This window comes from Labrus bergylta, chromosome 10, assembly GCF_963930695.1.
Source record: "Labrus bergylta chromosome 10, fLabBer1.1, whole genome shotgun sequence".
Lineage (NCBI taxonomy): Eukaryota > Metazoa > Chordata > Actinopteri > Labriformes > Labridae > Labrus > Labrus bergylta.
The window spans coordinates 24,902,200-24,917,666 of record NC_089204.1 but is presented as its reverse complement, the minus strand read 5'-3'; the positions used below and the strand labels follow the sequence as shown (position 1 = coordinate 24,917,666).

The 15,467-nt window shown below is 42.6% G+C and overlaps 1 protein-coding gene across 4 annotated transcripts; it reads left to right on the top strand.

Moving 5' to 3' along the window:
• Nucleotides 1-149: 149 nt before the first annotated feature.
• trim8a (tripartite motif containing 8a) lies at nt 150-14,561 on the top strand. 4 transcript variants are annotated; one of them, XM_020642974.3, is made up of 7 exons: nt 150-413; nt 1,484-2,075; nt 11,030-11,125; nt 11,949-12,182; nt 12,333-12,364; nt 12,924-13,039; nt 13,342-14,561. In XM_020642974.3, exons 1-7 carry the CDS (start codon nt 400-402, stop codon nt 14,001-14,003), a joined length of 1,746 nt encoding a protein of 581 aa, XP_020498630.1. In that variant the 5' UTR covers nt 150-399; the 3' UTR covers nt 14,004-14,561. The 4 variants fall into 4 exon arrangements, with proteins under 4 accessions (XP_020498630.1, XP_065815427.1, XP_020498631.1 ...); XM_065959355.1 differs by having other exon boundaries at nt 1,481-2,075; XM_020642975.3 differs by having other exon boundaries at nt 150-417.
• Nucleotides 14,562-15,467: the final 906 nt, after the last annotated feature.

Below are 15,467 nucleotides of genomic sequence, written 5' to 3'. Positions count from 1 at the left end.
GGTGCAGAGGATGACAGGTCACACAAATGTCTCCCGGTCATTAACAATCTCTCCAGTAGAGTTTGCTGTGGCCTGCTGCTCCCTGGTCTTCCTCCTCCTCCTCCTCCTCCTCCTCTCGGCTCCTCCCCATCTATTTATCAACTCTGTGACGGGTCACGTTGTCGGAGGGGGGCTGTCGGTGTGAAAGCACTGAGCTCCTTACCGACGAGTCACAGTCTGCTCGCAGTTACCATTAAATATTAGTCAAAGAGTTGACGGGAAAGCGAAAGCAGCTGGACAACAGCCGGTTATAAAAACGTCGGATACATTGTTGAAATCTAACCGGACGAGCTGGATTTCCTCGCGGACTGGAAGTGAAGCTCTTCGGCTTTAAAAAGCGAACCGGAGTCCGCCGACGAAATGGACAATAAATAGTTGGTAACGTTGCTTTCCTATTCTAAAAAAAAAAATTAATTTCACTAGTTTAACGCGTTTTTTTTTAACAGCGGGTCAGCTGTGACTGACTTAAAATAAAAGGTCAGTGTAGCTCAGTCAGTGTGACATTTCATTAGGCAGAGTCCCGTTTCCAGTGTTATTCTGAAGCAAGTTGTCACTCGCTCTCAAACGCCACAGCTTGTATCGCCCTGGATTGGATTACCCAACGTTAATTGAAAGCCATATATTAGAGAGACAGTGTGAACTGTTTCATTTAAAAAAAAAAAAATAGTTTTAGACATGTTTGGGTTGAAGTTTGACTGTAGTTGCACCTCATGGTTTGACTCTTGAACTAACCTCACATGTTTCATCTCTATGTAACAAACCCTTCATTAACCTTACCTTAAAAGGTTTTCTTGGCCTGCAGGCTGTTTCATATCTTCCATATCTTTCTTTGTGCCAGTTTTAAGTAGCTTATGTGATAGGCTTAATTTCAATGGAGTAGCCTGTTTATTTAATAAAACAAGCAATCCATTATGCAGAACCAAAATCTTAGTTTTGCCCTGACTCATCATGACTCCATTCGCTCATCGTAATGCATTATGAATAATCTTTTACTAAGATTTTCTCCACCTGTGGTTTTACTTGGCTCTGATCTTTCCGTGACATTTTGGGTAAAGTAAAAATAAGGTTATAGTCTTGAATGCTGATTGTATTTCTTACAAATAGCTTTGTAATATAGCAATAAGTAAGGTCTTTTTACCTGCTCTTTTGTAATGTTAAAAGACAAAGAGTAAGGTATTTTACCTGCTTTTTGTAAAGTGTCTTGAGATAACACTTGTTATGAGTTGACGCTATACAAATAAAAATTGATTGATTGATTGAAATAGTTAATTATCTATGAATATTTTCATTTATTTATTATTATTGTTATATCTCAGTTTAACATGACTTTGAATAAATCTTACCTCTTATTTTTTTAATACTCCGTTTGCTGTTGTAAAGGGTCATTCTTTAAAATCTTGTTATTTAGAGAGTAATTGTCACGTTTGCTCCTCTTGGTCAGCAGCAGTTTGGACCCAGCTGTAGTCATGGATGAGAGTTGGAAAAACTGCTTCGAAGAGGAGCTCCTGTGTCCCATCTGCCTGAACGTTTTCGAAGAACCCATCCAGCTGCCGTGCAAGCACAACTTCTGCAAGGGCTGCATCTCCGAGGCATGGGCCAAAGACGCCGCTGTGGTCCGCTGCCCCGAATGCAACCACGAGTACGACCAGAAACCAGCGCCGGAGAAGAACTTTAAGCTGGCCAACATAGTGAAGCGGTTTAACGCGCTGAACACTGACAAAGCCCCCGCGGTGCTGCACTGTGTCCTCTGCAGACGAGGCCCGCCGCTTCCCGTGAGGAAGGTCTGTCTGCGCTGTAAGGAGCCCTGCTGCCAAATTCACATCCAGACTCACCTGCAGCAGCCGTGCCCCGCCCCGGGACACCTGTTAGTGGACGCGGAGGAGCTGAGCGCTTGGACCTGTCCCAGCCATGAGGAGTACAGGCTTCTCCACTGTGAGGAGGAGCAGGTGGCTCTGTGTCCATTCTGCTGCATCTCTCACTGCACTAACCAAAGACACACAGTCTGCGATGTGGACACTCAGCGCATACAAATGCAGGTACATAAATCACACCCACACACACACTCTCCTACTCACGCACTCACTTCCAACTATTAGCTGGCAGGCAGGTGACTGTCAAAACATTTAAAGGATTCACTCTTCCTAGACTTTTAGAGGCAAACACTTCTTTCAGTTCAGCAGTCTTTAAAAGCCTCCTCTCATTTTCTTTTCCTTCATCTGATATGAAAGGACCCGACAGGTGAAAGCCACAGCTCGGAGTAGATAATAGTGCACACACATGCATGCACACACATGCAGACATACGTCACACACTGCTTTTAACCTTGATCAAAGCAGCCGTTCCTCACAGCCACGCCTTCACATTAGCCGCCCTGTGCCCCCCCCCTCCCCCGGTAAGTGCTGTGATGCAATCTGCAACCACCGGAAACGCTGACCCCTGTGCAGAGGGGTGGCGGATCCACATGTAGTTTGTTTATCTAAGCTACAGTGATCAGTTTCAGGAGTTGGTCATGAGGAAATGCACACTGGCAATGATTTTAGGGTGGGTATCCTGTGTCTAAGAAGGAAATGTAGTGATTTGTGATGGTGTTTGCTAGCCAACAAAGTTGCATTTAGACCGTTGCCAGGCCTGAGGAGGTGATATTAGTAACATTTTCATGCCAACAAAGCTTAAGATGATACATGATGATGAGATGTTCAGAAGCCAGCAAGTTCATGATGTTGTAATGCAACAATAACCAGCACTAAAAAGGAAATTCTAGTCAAAGTTTCTGGAAAAAGCACAGGTCTGATAATAGGCAGTTGTAGTTTGTCCTTCTTCTCCAGCCGGAGTTGTTTCATGAAGAAATGCTCTCTGTCACTTGTTTTCAGTCTGAGACGTGTGTTGTGGTGTGTTCAGAATCTAGAAACTTTATTTAGTTGCATTTCAACCATTTCAAGGAGTGTGTTATTCTAGTGAAAGTTTCAGGGGGACCGAGCTTGTAAGGACGTGAGGAATGTTGATTTTTGAAGTATGAAGGAGTATTTTGTTTATCTCAGCACCCAAGATCAGGAGTTGTTTGTGAGGAACTCAACTGTAGCAAGACGGGTAAATGACCAGACTTTAAAAAAAAAAGATTTATTTTGCAGCTTTTTATGTCTTCGTGTCAGAGATCGGACAGTGGATAGAGTTTGAAAGCAGGAAGAGAGAGAGAGTAGGGAACGAGAAGTGGGAAAGGAGCCACAAACCTGGACCTGAACCGGGGGCCGTCGGCCCGGAGGATTACAGGCTCCGCACATGGGGGGCCTGCGCACCAAACACTTCACCACCGGCGCCCCTGGACATTCTGTTTTATAATGAAATGCGGTGGCTTGTGAAGCTGGGAAGTTTGTGAAGTTGGCAGGAAAGTGCTTTTTGTCAAATTTTCAGAAAATTGAAAAGAAGGAAGGAATGTAGATTGAGGAGTTTGCTCATAGAGAGATGAACACTGGCAGTCCTTTGTGGGCTGATAAAAAGTTTTCAAGAAGGAAAGTGATAATTTTCCGAGGTGTCTAACAGACAATGAGTTAATAAAGTTGTAATTCAACTTTTACCAGAAATAGGAAGGTGAGTCTAGTACACTTTGAAGCAGACAGAGCTTCAAAAGAAGGGAGCATTATAGACGCAGTGGCAGTTTTCATTTGAGCTCACTTTTCCGAGCATGATCACTTTCAGGAGTTATTTGTTCAGAAATGAACAGTAGCCACATGGCATACTGCTTTTGAGAAGGAACTGTGCAAAAAAAACAAAATGAAGGTGTGCACAAACCAGACAGTTTTTCAGTTGCAATTCAACTATTTTTAGAGTAGGCAGGCGACTGTAGTGAACTTTAAGGTACATTAACAGAAAGAATAAAGATTCTGTAGTTTGTGTGGTGGCCTTATCCAATGTGTTGGTAAGACAGGAAAGATGTCTTCACAGTGGTCACTTTTTCATGGTTATCAGATTCATCCTGATAACACGATGAAACAGAACCTCCATGTAGATTCCCCTGAAGCTCCAGAAGTAGAACAAATATACGACATGTAAGTTAGCTTAGTTAGCAGTAACTGTCAGCCAGCAGCAGTCACTCTTTAAACAACAGCTTTGTGTGTGCTGGTTCATTGACATCTTCTCGACAGGTTTTCCCCCACAGGGGAAATGCACAAAAGAAGAGAAAATACCAAAGAAGAAGAAATTAGGGAGGAGGGGCTCTCATCGTTAACACTACAGGCTACATACTACACTATATAGATTCTGTGTAATTATAACAACACTGCAGGGGAAGATAAAGTCACATACGACCCTGCTTCATGTTTTTTTTTTTTAAAGTTAATAATAATCGATCTTCTCCAGGATGGACTAATATGTAAAGGCTGTGTTCATTTCTGCCCCCCCTTCAGTTTTATACTTTATTACAGTTAACTTTTCACAAGTCTAATGTAAGAAGCAACGTGTTAAAAACAGCCGCCCACGCGTCCTTATACACGTTTCTTCTCTATCTGTAAAGTGGCATCAGAAAGAACCAGATTAGGTTCAGCTTCTGCAGCGCCGTGTTATACTCTTGTGGATTTGCTTGACGATCGCGTTATTAGGTCGTGAAAAGTTACAGATGCACGGCTTCCCAGTGTGTGGATCACTAACTTCTAAATCAGTTAAAGGATTCAGTGCAAACTGTTGCTCTGGTTCTGAGCTATTATTGGGACAAAAGATGTCTGTTCAGCCCTTTCCACAGCTGCCCTCTACACACATGCACACACCCACCCATCCTTCTTTTTTTTCACAGCTGTATGTTCACAGGGTAAATGGAGTTATCCTGGAGTCAGAGGTCCTGGCTTCTCTCCCCGCTTGAGCCTTTAGACGCTACACAAAGCAGTGCTCTTTAATGTTGATAAATGGAGCAATAGCCAAAACGTCTAAGACAAGGCTCTAGTAGCTTCTCGGCTTTACTTACTGAGAGGTCAGTCTTCTTGACAGAGCTGTGGTCTATTTTGGTAAAGGATTTTTAAATTCCCCTGGCAGCACTCTTGTTACTTTTGGGATAAACAAAGAGGGAAAAACCAATGCAGCTATGTTCATATCTTTTAGTTATGTTTGGCCCTCAAAGGAGACTTTTGAAGGCGTGCTGGTAATTTCAAGACAAGAAAGGAAGGGTAATATAATAGTAATGTGGTCCCTGGGACAGGCGGGGGAGGAGGAAGAGCCCTCCCACACAACCTCACCTTGGTTTTCTCAGGCTCCTCAGCAGGAAACCATCGTTATGGTGGCTCAGACGTTTGCTGTTCTTGTATCTGGGCTTCAGTGAGTCAGTTCCCCCAGAATGCAGAGGGCAGTCCATTGACATCAGTCGTGGGGAATAGTTGTCAGTTGATTGTGAAAGAGGCTCTCTGTTCATTGAGCCTGAGGCTCCTCATTTAAACATGAGCTTCCTGGCAACCCGCGGGTGTCTGGATGCCTAAATAGGACAGTGGGGAAAGTGATCATTGGCGGGGTTTAATCTTGATAAAGGTAGGCTTTCACGCTGCTGCAGAGAGATCTGCAATCAGACTGTTCCCTCATGTCCCTTTATGCTATTTCAAGCACAAAACAGGGCAAAAGGGGAATAAGAGGAAACAGAAACATGAGAGAGACATAAAGGCACCGAAAAAAATCAACATGAAGCAGTTAATGTACCAATCACAATAGCAATAACCCTACAAAGTGTTCTTTTTTTGTCTCTACAGCAGTCACACAATAGGTTTGGAATAGGTTTGGGGAACCACTGAGTTCTTATAAACAAAAGCAAAGCAGTCATGATAAATGCAAATGTGCTGCCTGTAGTTTGTCCACACAGAGCACATTAAATACCAGATGAAGCTAACTTTGTGAAAGGAAGAGTCTGTTGTTGTGCATATAATCCGACTGTTTGAAGAGGACTGTTTAACTGAAACTGCCTGCTGTGTAAGCAAGGTGTAGAGTGGAGATGTGTTACCAGAGGCTGACACAGGATTAAAGGACCACTCTGTTGGTTTAAGACGTGAAAACCAGCCTTTTATAAGATAATATTATATCTGTAATGTTTGTTTTATAATTCTGATATGGACCTATGTGTCTAAATAACAAAACTAAGTAAAGATGTGACAATATAAATATGTATAATCAACACAGTAAAGTTTGAATTACACTCAGGGTTAACTGAAAGTGTTGTATTGTATTTGTTCTTTATTTGTGCAGAAACGAGAGTAAAATAAAACAGAAGTAGGCGTAAAAAAAAATGCACTGGAGGGTTAAAAAAAAATCTGGGGGCTTGTAAAAGGAACCCACCCAACATTGAAGTTTAAAGAATCCACAAAGTCGTGTCAGAAATTTACAAGCAGATTTGGGAGTTTTAAGAATGTACAACAGAGGGAAACTGAAGTTTTTAATCGCTGTAACCTCCACATTTTCATGTTAGAACAGGCCAAAGTCAGCGAGTTATCGCACTAAAAGGTCTACTAAACATAATGAATGCTTTTTTTATGATGTATGAAGTTGGCGTTGAAGCCTCATTCACCTTCATTTGCAGCGTACTTCTTTTCCACTTTCATCGACAGACTAATAAAAAGATGAATACCCAACATCTGAAACGCCCAAACCCCTCCCCGGTCTTTGGGTTTGGATGTGTTTTCCTCATCATGAGTCTATTTGATAGATCTTGATGTGCTGTTGTGAAATCCCAAACATAGCTTGCTCACCATGCACAGCTCTTTTAAAAACAGCCATATCCTCATGATCTGTTATAGCATGTGATACAAACAAAACAAGGAACTGCTCATCATAACACGACTCTAAAGTGTCATCGGTTGTTAAAAACAATCCACGAGGTACCTTAAGGAGAAAGCATTGAGCTAACTGCTGCAGTAGTTAAGTGTAAATCATGGTATGATACCTTCATTTGCTACACAATTATATTGATTCTATAGACTGTACATGAACTAAGTCTCAGTATGTCTCCCATTGGTTTCTAAAGCACACTTCTGAAGCTCATCCATGGTCGCCATATTGAAAACTCTATCTCAACCAACATGTAAGTTGACTCACTGTAGGTCAACCTACATTCTGGTTGTAATTACAGGCAAAGAGGTGCAGCTGGGGGGGGGGGGGGGGGGGGGCCTTCAGCCTCATGACAAACAACTACTACTTGTCAGTCAGATCTGCCAAACCCCTTATCATCAAAAAAGGCAGTTATACAAAATGAATCGCCTGTAAAATGTCCCCCGATAAAGACACAAGACCAAGATGGTTTTTTGGACCAGTCGGTAAACATGTTTATTTCTGCTGTAGAAATGGACATTTTAATATAGGGTGTGTATGGGACTTCCTGGTCTTTTGGAGCCTGCCTCAAGTGGACACTTGAGGAACTAGTTTTTTGCACTTCTGCATTGGGCTTCATTTTTCACCACCGGAAGTTGCCTCTTGACTCTCCCTTATTCTAACTGATACATCAGATGGCAAATATTAACATCTAGATGAGCCTCTTTTATTTATATTGGTATTAGTGTAAACATTTAGAAATATGTGCCTAGATGAAAAGTTATTTTACGGAACATTACTTTTTCCATGAGTGAACACTAAGGCCTGTGTCCACCTAGCATTTTTTTTTTCTTCCAGCGCCAGCGTCTTTTTTTCAGTTGTTTTCAATGGGTAGAGAGCATTCGCAGCAGAAAGCGGTCGCCTGGAGAAAAAGCGATCTCAAACATAAAACATAACGGAGCCGTGTCGGTCATACAGCGGCCGTTGTCAACAAACTGTTGTCATAGAGACAGGACAGACGTGCTTCTCAGAACGCTTCATTCAAACACTCCCGAGAGCACAGCCGGCCCTTTTCTGCCCGGAAAAAACGCTAGGTGGACACGGGGCCCAAGGCTCCAACTGTACACTAAGCAGGTTGTTCTAAACTTGGTCTCGACTTATGACCCACTGCCAACTCAAATGTTGACCCAAATTTCTTCAATTAATCAGATTTATTTAATGAAAAATTGTGCAGTTTGTACCTGAGACAGTAGGAAACGTGACAAAGCAGGAAGTGGAAAAAAAAACTTGAGTGTTATAAAAAGCGCTTCACAGACTCTTTGAGACAATTTTTTTTTTCTAGGCACACAGAGAAAACGTCTCTGCGTCTCGCTCTTGGTGTCCCGACCCACCAGCTGTGAACCACTGCTCTTAGCACTGTCTGCAGCGCATTTAACAGAACTTCACAGATGAGCAGAAAGTGGTCAGCAGACCACAAGAATTGTTCGACTATGAGTAATACAGTTTCACACTTGTCAATACGGTTGTTTAAGAACGTCACTCCTCGGATACCTTTGCAGAGTGAAACTGTCAGTACGAAGAATACAAGATAAGAATCGTTTCCATGTTTGTTTCTCAGTACCTGTATACCTCATACGTTTATGTCACACTGTATACCCTCAGTATTCAATTCATATACCCATTAACACTCACCTCAACAGAGATGCTCTTATTAATGCATGATCATGTAACTGCATGCTTTTCTACTACGCACTTACAGCCACCCTGATCAATATTCTCAAATGAACAACAGATCAAACATCTGCCAGTGTTTGACTTCAGAGTGGTTGCTCATAGTGACAAAAACACAGCGAATTATCTCTGAGCTCTTCACTTACCCTCCAAACTATCATGCTGTTTGGCATTTTTAGTGTCACTGATTTGGTTTAGCACTTTAGCCTGCACGCATGGATGTGAGAACTTTGCTCAAATTGCAATGAGGAAGGGCGCCGATAGTCTAGCACTAGCGGTTATGTCGAACGCCCCGTGTGCGGAGGCTATAGTGGCCTTATTGCACACCTGTAGGTTCGAATCCGACCTTGGCCGTTTGCTGTGTGTCATCCTGCCCCCCTCTCCTCCCCAAATGTCCAGTCTCTCTTCAGCTAACCAATCCGAGAAAGTCAAAAAGTTGCAATGAGGCTATGACTAAATAAATCTGTGAAGCTATACTGAAGCAAGCATCAAAACTTTGACTTCTAGTTCCCAAGTGTTTCTGTTGTTCTAATGCATTACACAGTAAACTTATTTGTCACTTTGGTCTCTTCTGAACTCAAAACTATGCCCGGTAGAAGTTTTATTCTCAAAACAAGAGTTTTGCCATCCACCTTTCCCTCGCACTTCATTTTGTCCTCAACCATCCTTCAAGCTAACACCAAGCTAGCATTAGCTCACACCAACTCCTCTGAGGTTAGCCACCTGGGACAGCTAGCTAGGGCTTTACCTGATTGGTCAAATGGTGTGTCTCTAAAATGTAAAGCTCTATCTGATAGGTCTTTTAACTATTCTAGTGTGAATGCATGACATGTGAACAGAAAATGTGTTTTTAAATCATCCAGTGTCACAGTTTTTTTTTTTTTTGCAATTAATCTTCTACTCAAGTTAATGAAGATGTGATTTATGATGCAGAACTAGTTTTCCTGCACCTGAACTCAACTCTCCACTCTTATCAACAATATTATCTGCTGCAGCCGACAGCCAGACAAAGGCTTTGATTAACCAGAAACATGACTCCAAACGGATTTCAGAGTTGGTCCTGTTCTGCAGGATGTTGTCAGGACGGGAAGTTGACAAAAAAAAAAAAAAGTTAATGTTAATAATGTGTTTGTAATGTTTAACAGCTTACAATCATTCATTTCTCATATTCTTATTCCCCGGTTGGGCTTCCAGTCCTAAATCGTTGTCAAATATTTACATACAAAAAGAGAGTAAGGCCAATGTGAGTGTAGCATTTATCAGCTAGTATTTTATGTCATTAGATTTCCTTCTTGCTGTTTTGTTACAGGAACTAAATGCACTCTTTCAAGTGTTCATTGTGGTGAAGTTTAGTGGCTGGCCAGTTGTTGAACATAAGACTCTATGAGTGTTGTAAGCAGCTGAAGAGGCCTGTTGCTGTGATACCACAATGTAGCTACCCTGAAACTCACTCACTGGAGACCACAGGAATGTCCTCTTTCTCCCTATCTCTCTCTCTCTGTCTCTCTCTTTTTTTTTTTTTTTTTTTTGCCTCAAACTTTCCCTCTGTCGATTTCAGTCTCTTTTTGTACGCTTCCTTTCTGTCCGTTCTTGGCATGTGCAAGCAGAGCCCCCACAGCACTTTGCCGTTCCTGCCGTTTCTTTTTTTTTCGCCCATGCACACTCACGCGGAGGGAGCGAGCAGACCCCGGCGTTGTGCACACAGACGTGACAATCTGTCACTGACACAGAGGCCAATGCAAACAATGGGAGCCATGCATGTGGCAAAATGAGAAAGCAGAGAGGGGTAGTGAGACCCCCCCCCACCCACCCACCCACCAACACCACACACACACACACACACGGACCCACACACACACGTTTTGCACCCTCACATACACATTAGCTTTCACATATAAATACATACACAAGGCTTTGTTGCCATGACAGCGGGTTCTCTCATTTGGGCACTGTGCCTTTCCCATGCAGAAACAGTTCATTAAAAAGCCTACCTGCCCTCCCCTGCTCCTACTTAGCTGTCAGCCTGTGACTGCAGATTGATTTCCGTCTCCTGCGGTAAATGGAGAAGGATTGTGTTTACTGACTCTTTTTGCACTCAGCCCACAGAGGAAGTAGGCAGGTCCCAACAATGGCTCTCACTTGATGCAGAACGGCACCTGATCAACTTAGAAACATGGATTTGGGCAATTGTGTATTTGCCTGATGGATAAATGCATGTGTTCGTTGCTGGCAGCTGTTGTGTCCTGCGTCTCATCAGGATTGTGCAGGAGGTTGTCTTAGTGATTAATGAATAGCACCCAGGGTTACTGAGGTCACAACAGATCCTTAATATTAAGGCAGACTGTGTGTGTGTGTGTGTGTGTGTGTGTGTGTGTGTGTGTGTGTGTGTGTGTGTGTGTTTTTGTGTGTTCTGTTTATTATTTCCATTTTCAGTGTATCTTGTCGAGGTTCATCTGTCTAATCCATCTCTCAATATGTCATCTCTCCACAGGCCATGCTAATGAGGCAGCAGGACAGACTGGAGGGTCGTGTTCAGAACATCGATGAGCAGCTCACCAAGCTGGAGTCAGACAAAACGCTGATGAAGGTACAGTACGACACACACACACACACACACACACACACACACACACACACACACACACACACACACACACACACACACACACTGCGTATCATAACAGAAACACTGAATAGAATCAGCTCTGGTCCCTCAGTTCTTCATTATCATGAGGGGTTTGGTGCTGTAATGAACTGACTCTGCACCTTTGTTCACTGTTTGGAAATGACAAGAAATGATTATTTAGCTGCAGGTTTGAATGGCTTGTGCATTCGCTGGAAGAAAAGGCATTCTCTAAAATGACTTTCCTACTTTATCTCCGAACAAGAAAAAGCACTGATTCCACAAAATATAGTTAATACAAATGTACTTTAATATGCATAAGTGAGCACACTAATTCATTATTGTGTATTGAAGCATAATCTATCCCAGTTTTTTATCTGTTTTCTGCTGGAAGGTGTGAATGGAAATTAATGGAAATTAGATGCTTATGCTAATAATTGCAGAATAACTTGGTAAAAAAAAAAAGCTTATTTTATTTTTTAAATTGGCACTCCAGCGGTTTGATATTGCTCTTTTTTCCAACGCAGAGCACTTATTAAAGAAGAAAATTAAAACTTTACACAATCTAAAGTTGTAAAAGGTTCTCATACATAACAATACTTCCTCCAGACCACCAAGAACATTACACAACTTTCTTCATAGGATGAGTTATACTCTTCGAGTTAATTCATTTGGGCGTGCAAACTAGGTAGTGTGCCCGTATAATTTCTGTGTATATGCATTTTATAGCTCTAAGAGTGTATCTGCACATGTTTTTGAATAACCTCGTCTCTTCTCCTCTCGGCAGGATGCGGTGTCTGAACTCAAGGAGCGTGTGAGAGCTCAGTATCAGAGGATGCAGGCGTTAATAGAAGCCAACCAGGTTGAATCGGTGCAGATGCTGGAGAGCACTTTCACGGCATACGTGAGGAAAAACTCCCAGCAGGTTCTGCAGCTCAACGAGAAGCGCCAGGAAGCGGAAAAACTCCTGAGCTCTGTACAAATGTTATTCCAAAGAGCAGACAGTGTCAACTTCATGAAGGTACTTGTCTTAATTCTCTCACATGCATTCACATCTGTTAACCTGCACAAACGCAGGTCGACTGTTAAGATTATCAAACACAAACATTCATAACGGACATCATGCATGGTCAACAATCTAAATGACCGCTGCTTTTGATTTCATTTTCAGAACACAAAACCTTACCAGCTGCTAATGGACAGGTGAGCATTGAACTTCTATTTGAACTCTCTTAGCTTGTAGAAGATAAAGATTAGATGAGATGTTTATTGCCATTTGCACAGGTACAGGACAGTACAGGTAGATTGGAATTTTTGTGTATTAAAGAGAAGAAAGTCATACATTTATTTTTTTCGTTAAGGCGGACTTATTTACAAAAAGTACGAGTCAGCAACTTGTTTTAAGTTGTTTGATGACATAAAGTGCTTATGATAAATTCTATTTTCTACCACAATTATTCATCTCCCTGAAACAATCTTCCCTGAGTTCTAAAACAAAAGAATCATCTGAGCAAAAGCAACTTATAGTCTAAAAACCCTGAAAATATAGAATATTTAATTCACAATCCTTTTTGTATCTCTTCTCTTTATTCATGAGATTAAAGGAGCAATTCAAATTGCAAGATGAAAGGTGTACATCAGTCATAAAGCTGAGACTTTGCGTTCATATAAACCAGAAGTCCCTGAGTGCAGAGCCAGAGGTGCAAACAGCTTGTTGAATCAGGACTACAGCATTTTATTTGTGTTTGTCTCCTTCTCATAGGTCCAACTCACACCTGATCACAGCCATCCCTCCATTAAGAGTGGGCCAACTTAACTCTCATCATTTACTCTCTGAACTCGCAACAAGGGAAAAGAACCTGCGCAAAGTGTTGGAAGGTACGAAAAGAATGGCAAAGACTCAAGAAAAATTGCTTTAAAAAAATATATATACATGTATTTATATGCTCTTCGTTTATCTCTTATTATTCTATTACCTTGATGTTTATTTAATTTCATTTAATATATTTTCTCTGTTTTCTCTACCCTTTTCTCTATGAAATAAACAGTCCTTTTAATTTGATCTTTATTCATTTGTTTATTTGTTTTTGGAATAAATATGTACAGTGTGCGTATAAAAAAAGAAGTAATGTTGGTGATATCAAATTGTCTAAACACTGATATGATTTTTCTCTTTTCAGAACCCATTAGTGAGGCGTCCATTCTTGAGGTTGTCCCGTCTCACTGCAGCTCTTCTGGCTCCCACACAGGGACTAGTTCAGGACTACAGAAGAGAAAATACAGCATGGCTTTCCTGGAGAGTAACACAACAAACTCCACCTCCCAGGATCCTCCACCGTTGCTCTACAGCAGCAAGAAACCCTTCCTGGCTGATCAGAGCCATCGAACGTCGTCCATTTATTCCTCTGATGGCCTCTCCCAGAATCCTCACGCCGGCCCCGGTCACAGCCGACTCCTTGACTCTTCTGCCCATCACATGGTGGGTCTAGGGTCCAGCTCTAGCCACCACTCAGGGACCATATTCCCCCCCTCACATTTCCCCGTCGGAGGTGCCTCGCAACAAGCCATGTATGAAGGCAGGAAAGTGCTCATGTGCACTTTGAATAACTGCTGCTGCTCCAGGACCCCCGCTGCTACTCGTGCGCGACCTCCGTATCCGGCTTCGGACTCCTTCCCCTCAATGACCTCTCAGGAGTTTCCCCCTCATGCATCCCTTCCTGCAAGCCAGCCCCTGCAGCATTTCCCCATGAGGGGGCTAATGGAGGCCTCGCAGACGGCAAGGCACCCTGACTTCTACGGTCTGTACGGCCAGCCTTCAACCAAGCACTACGGGACCAAGTAACAAAGAATCAGCATTCGTTCTGTGTCATTTAATCCCAATTTGCATTACCACCATTTCCATGATTGCTTTTTGTTTCTTTCCATTTTGGTTCTCAAATGAGTTGTCGGTTCTCTGGCCTTCATAGTCATGTTAATTTGACATTTATCTGACCCCATTTCTGGGAAACCATGTTGTTACCTCCTGCATCACGACGACAGTAGTAATGCTCTAATTTTCCGTTTTGAATCAACTGGAAGTGCTGGTGTGAATCATGTAGTCTTAAATCCATTCAAGAAGAGAACTAAAGAACCGAGTCCGGACGTATGACTCCAGAGACTTCAGTGCCTAAAAAGACTGTTAACACTCTATTATTGTACTTGCAAGTTCCTAGCTCTTGATTATTTCCTGTTTGTGGCTGAAAGCATGCAGGGAGCCTCTCCATGCACTCCAGAAGTCCATGTGGCTTTAGAAACACACTGGACTACAAATGCTTGTCAGGTTTTTCATGAGTTTTTATACAAGATTATGAATAAACCAAAACCAGTGGAAAATAATGAATAAAAAGAGGATATTAATTTACCTTTTTGTTGTTTTTTAAGCCTTGTTTCACAGTTTTGGCTTTCACGTTTGTTATTCCATGTTTGATTATAGTTAAGTTCTTGTTTGTGCAGGGAGGCACAATGTGTGATTTGTTTGGGTTTGGAGGTTTTACAGTTTGACTCACAGGGTTACAATGAAATGTCAGAGCTTCCAGTGAAAAAAAAAAAGAGAAGCCATTATTGCAGTGCAACTAACCCCGCAACTCACCCACAGTCTATTCATAGGATAAAGCTTGTAAATGGAAAAAACGCCCTGTATGACCACATGTGTGAGATCTACAGTATTCCGAGGAATCTCCGAGCACGCTGGAGGAGGTTTGGAACAATGATTCGTTGCAGACGGGGCCGCAGCAGACCTTATTATCTGCCAATTTAGGACAGTTCACTTCCTTGTCAACATCCTGGTCTCCGGCAAAACCTCCATCTCATCCCTCTTTGTCTCATTATTGGAGCTTGTTGTCGAGTTAGGTCAGAGAACAGGAATAACTGATGAGCAGCACCTCCCTCCCCTCCACCCCTCTCTCTCTCTCTCTCTCTCTCTCTCTCTCTCTCTCTCTCTCCTCCTCTCCCGGGGTATCATTTGCGGGGGCTGGATGCAGAGGAGGAGGAGGGTGAGAGCGGCGGATGATATAAACGCAGAGTTTTAATGAGGGCTGGGACAGCAGAGTCATCTACTTATCTGTCACTCATACTCCTTTCATCAGTCCCCTCCCCCCCCCAGCGAGACGGTGAGATAGACGGAGGGGCGGAGAGAAGGGCGGAGAGCGAGGGGAACGGTTAGAGAGGGTGAGGCGGGAGAGGCACATCACTTATTTATTTATGGGTTATAAAATGTTCTTCTCTCCTGTTCTGGTCCCCGTTTTCTCTCAGTCTTTCCTTTTTTAAA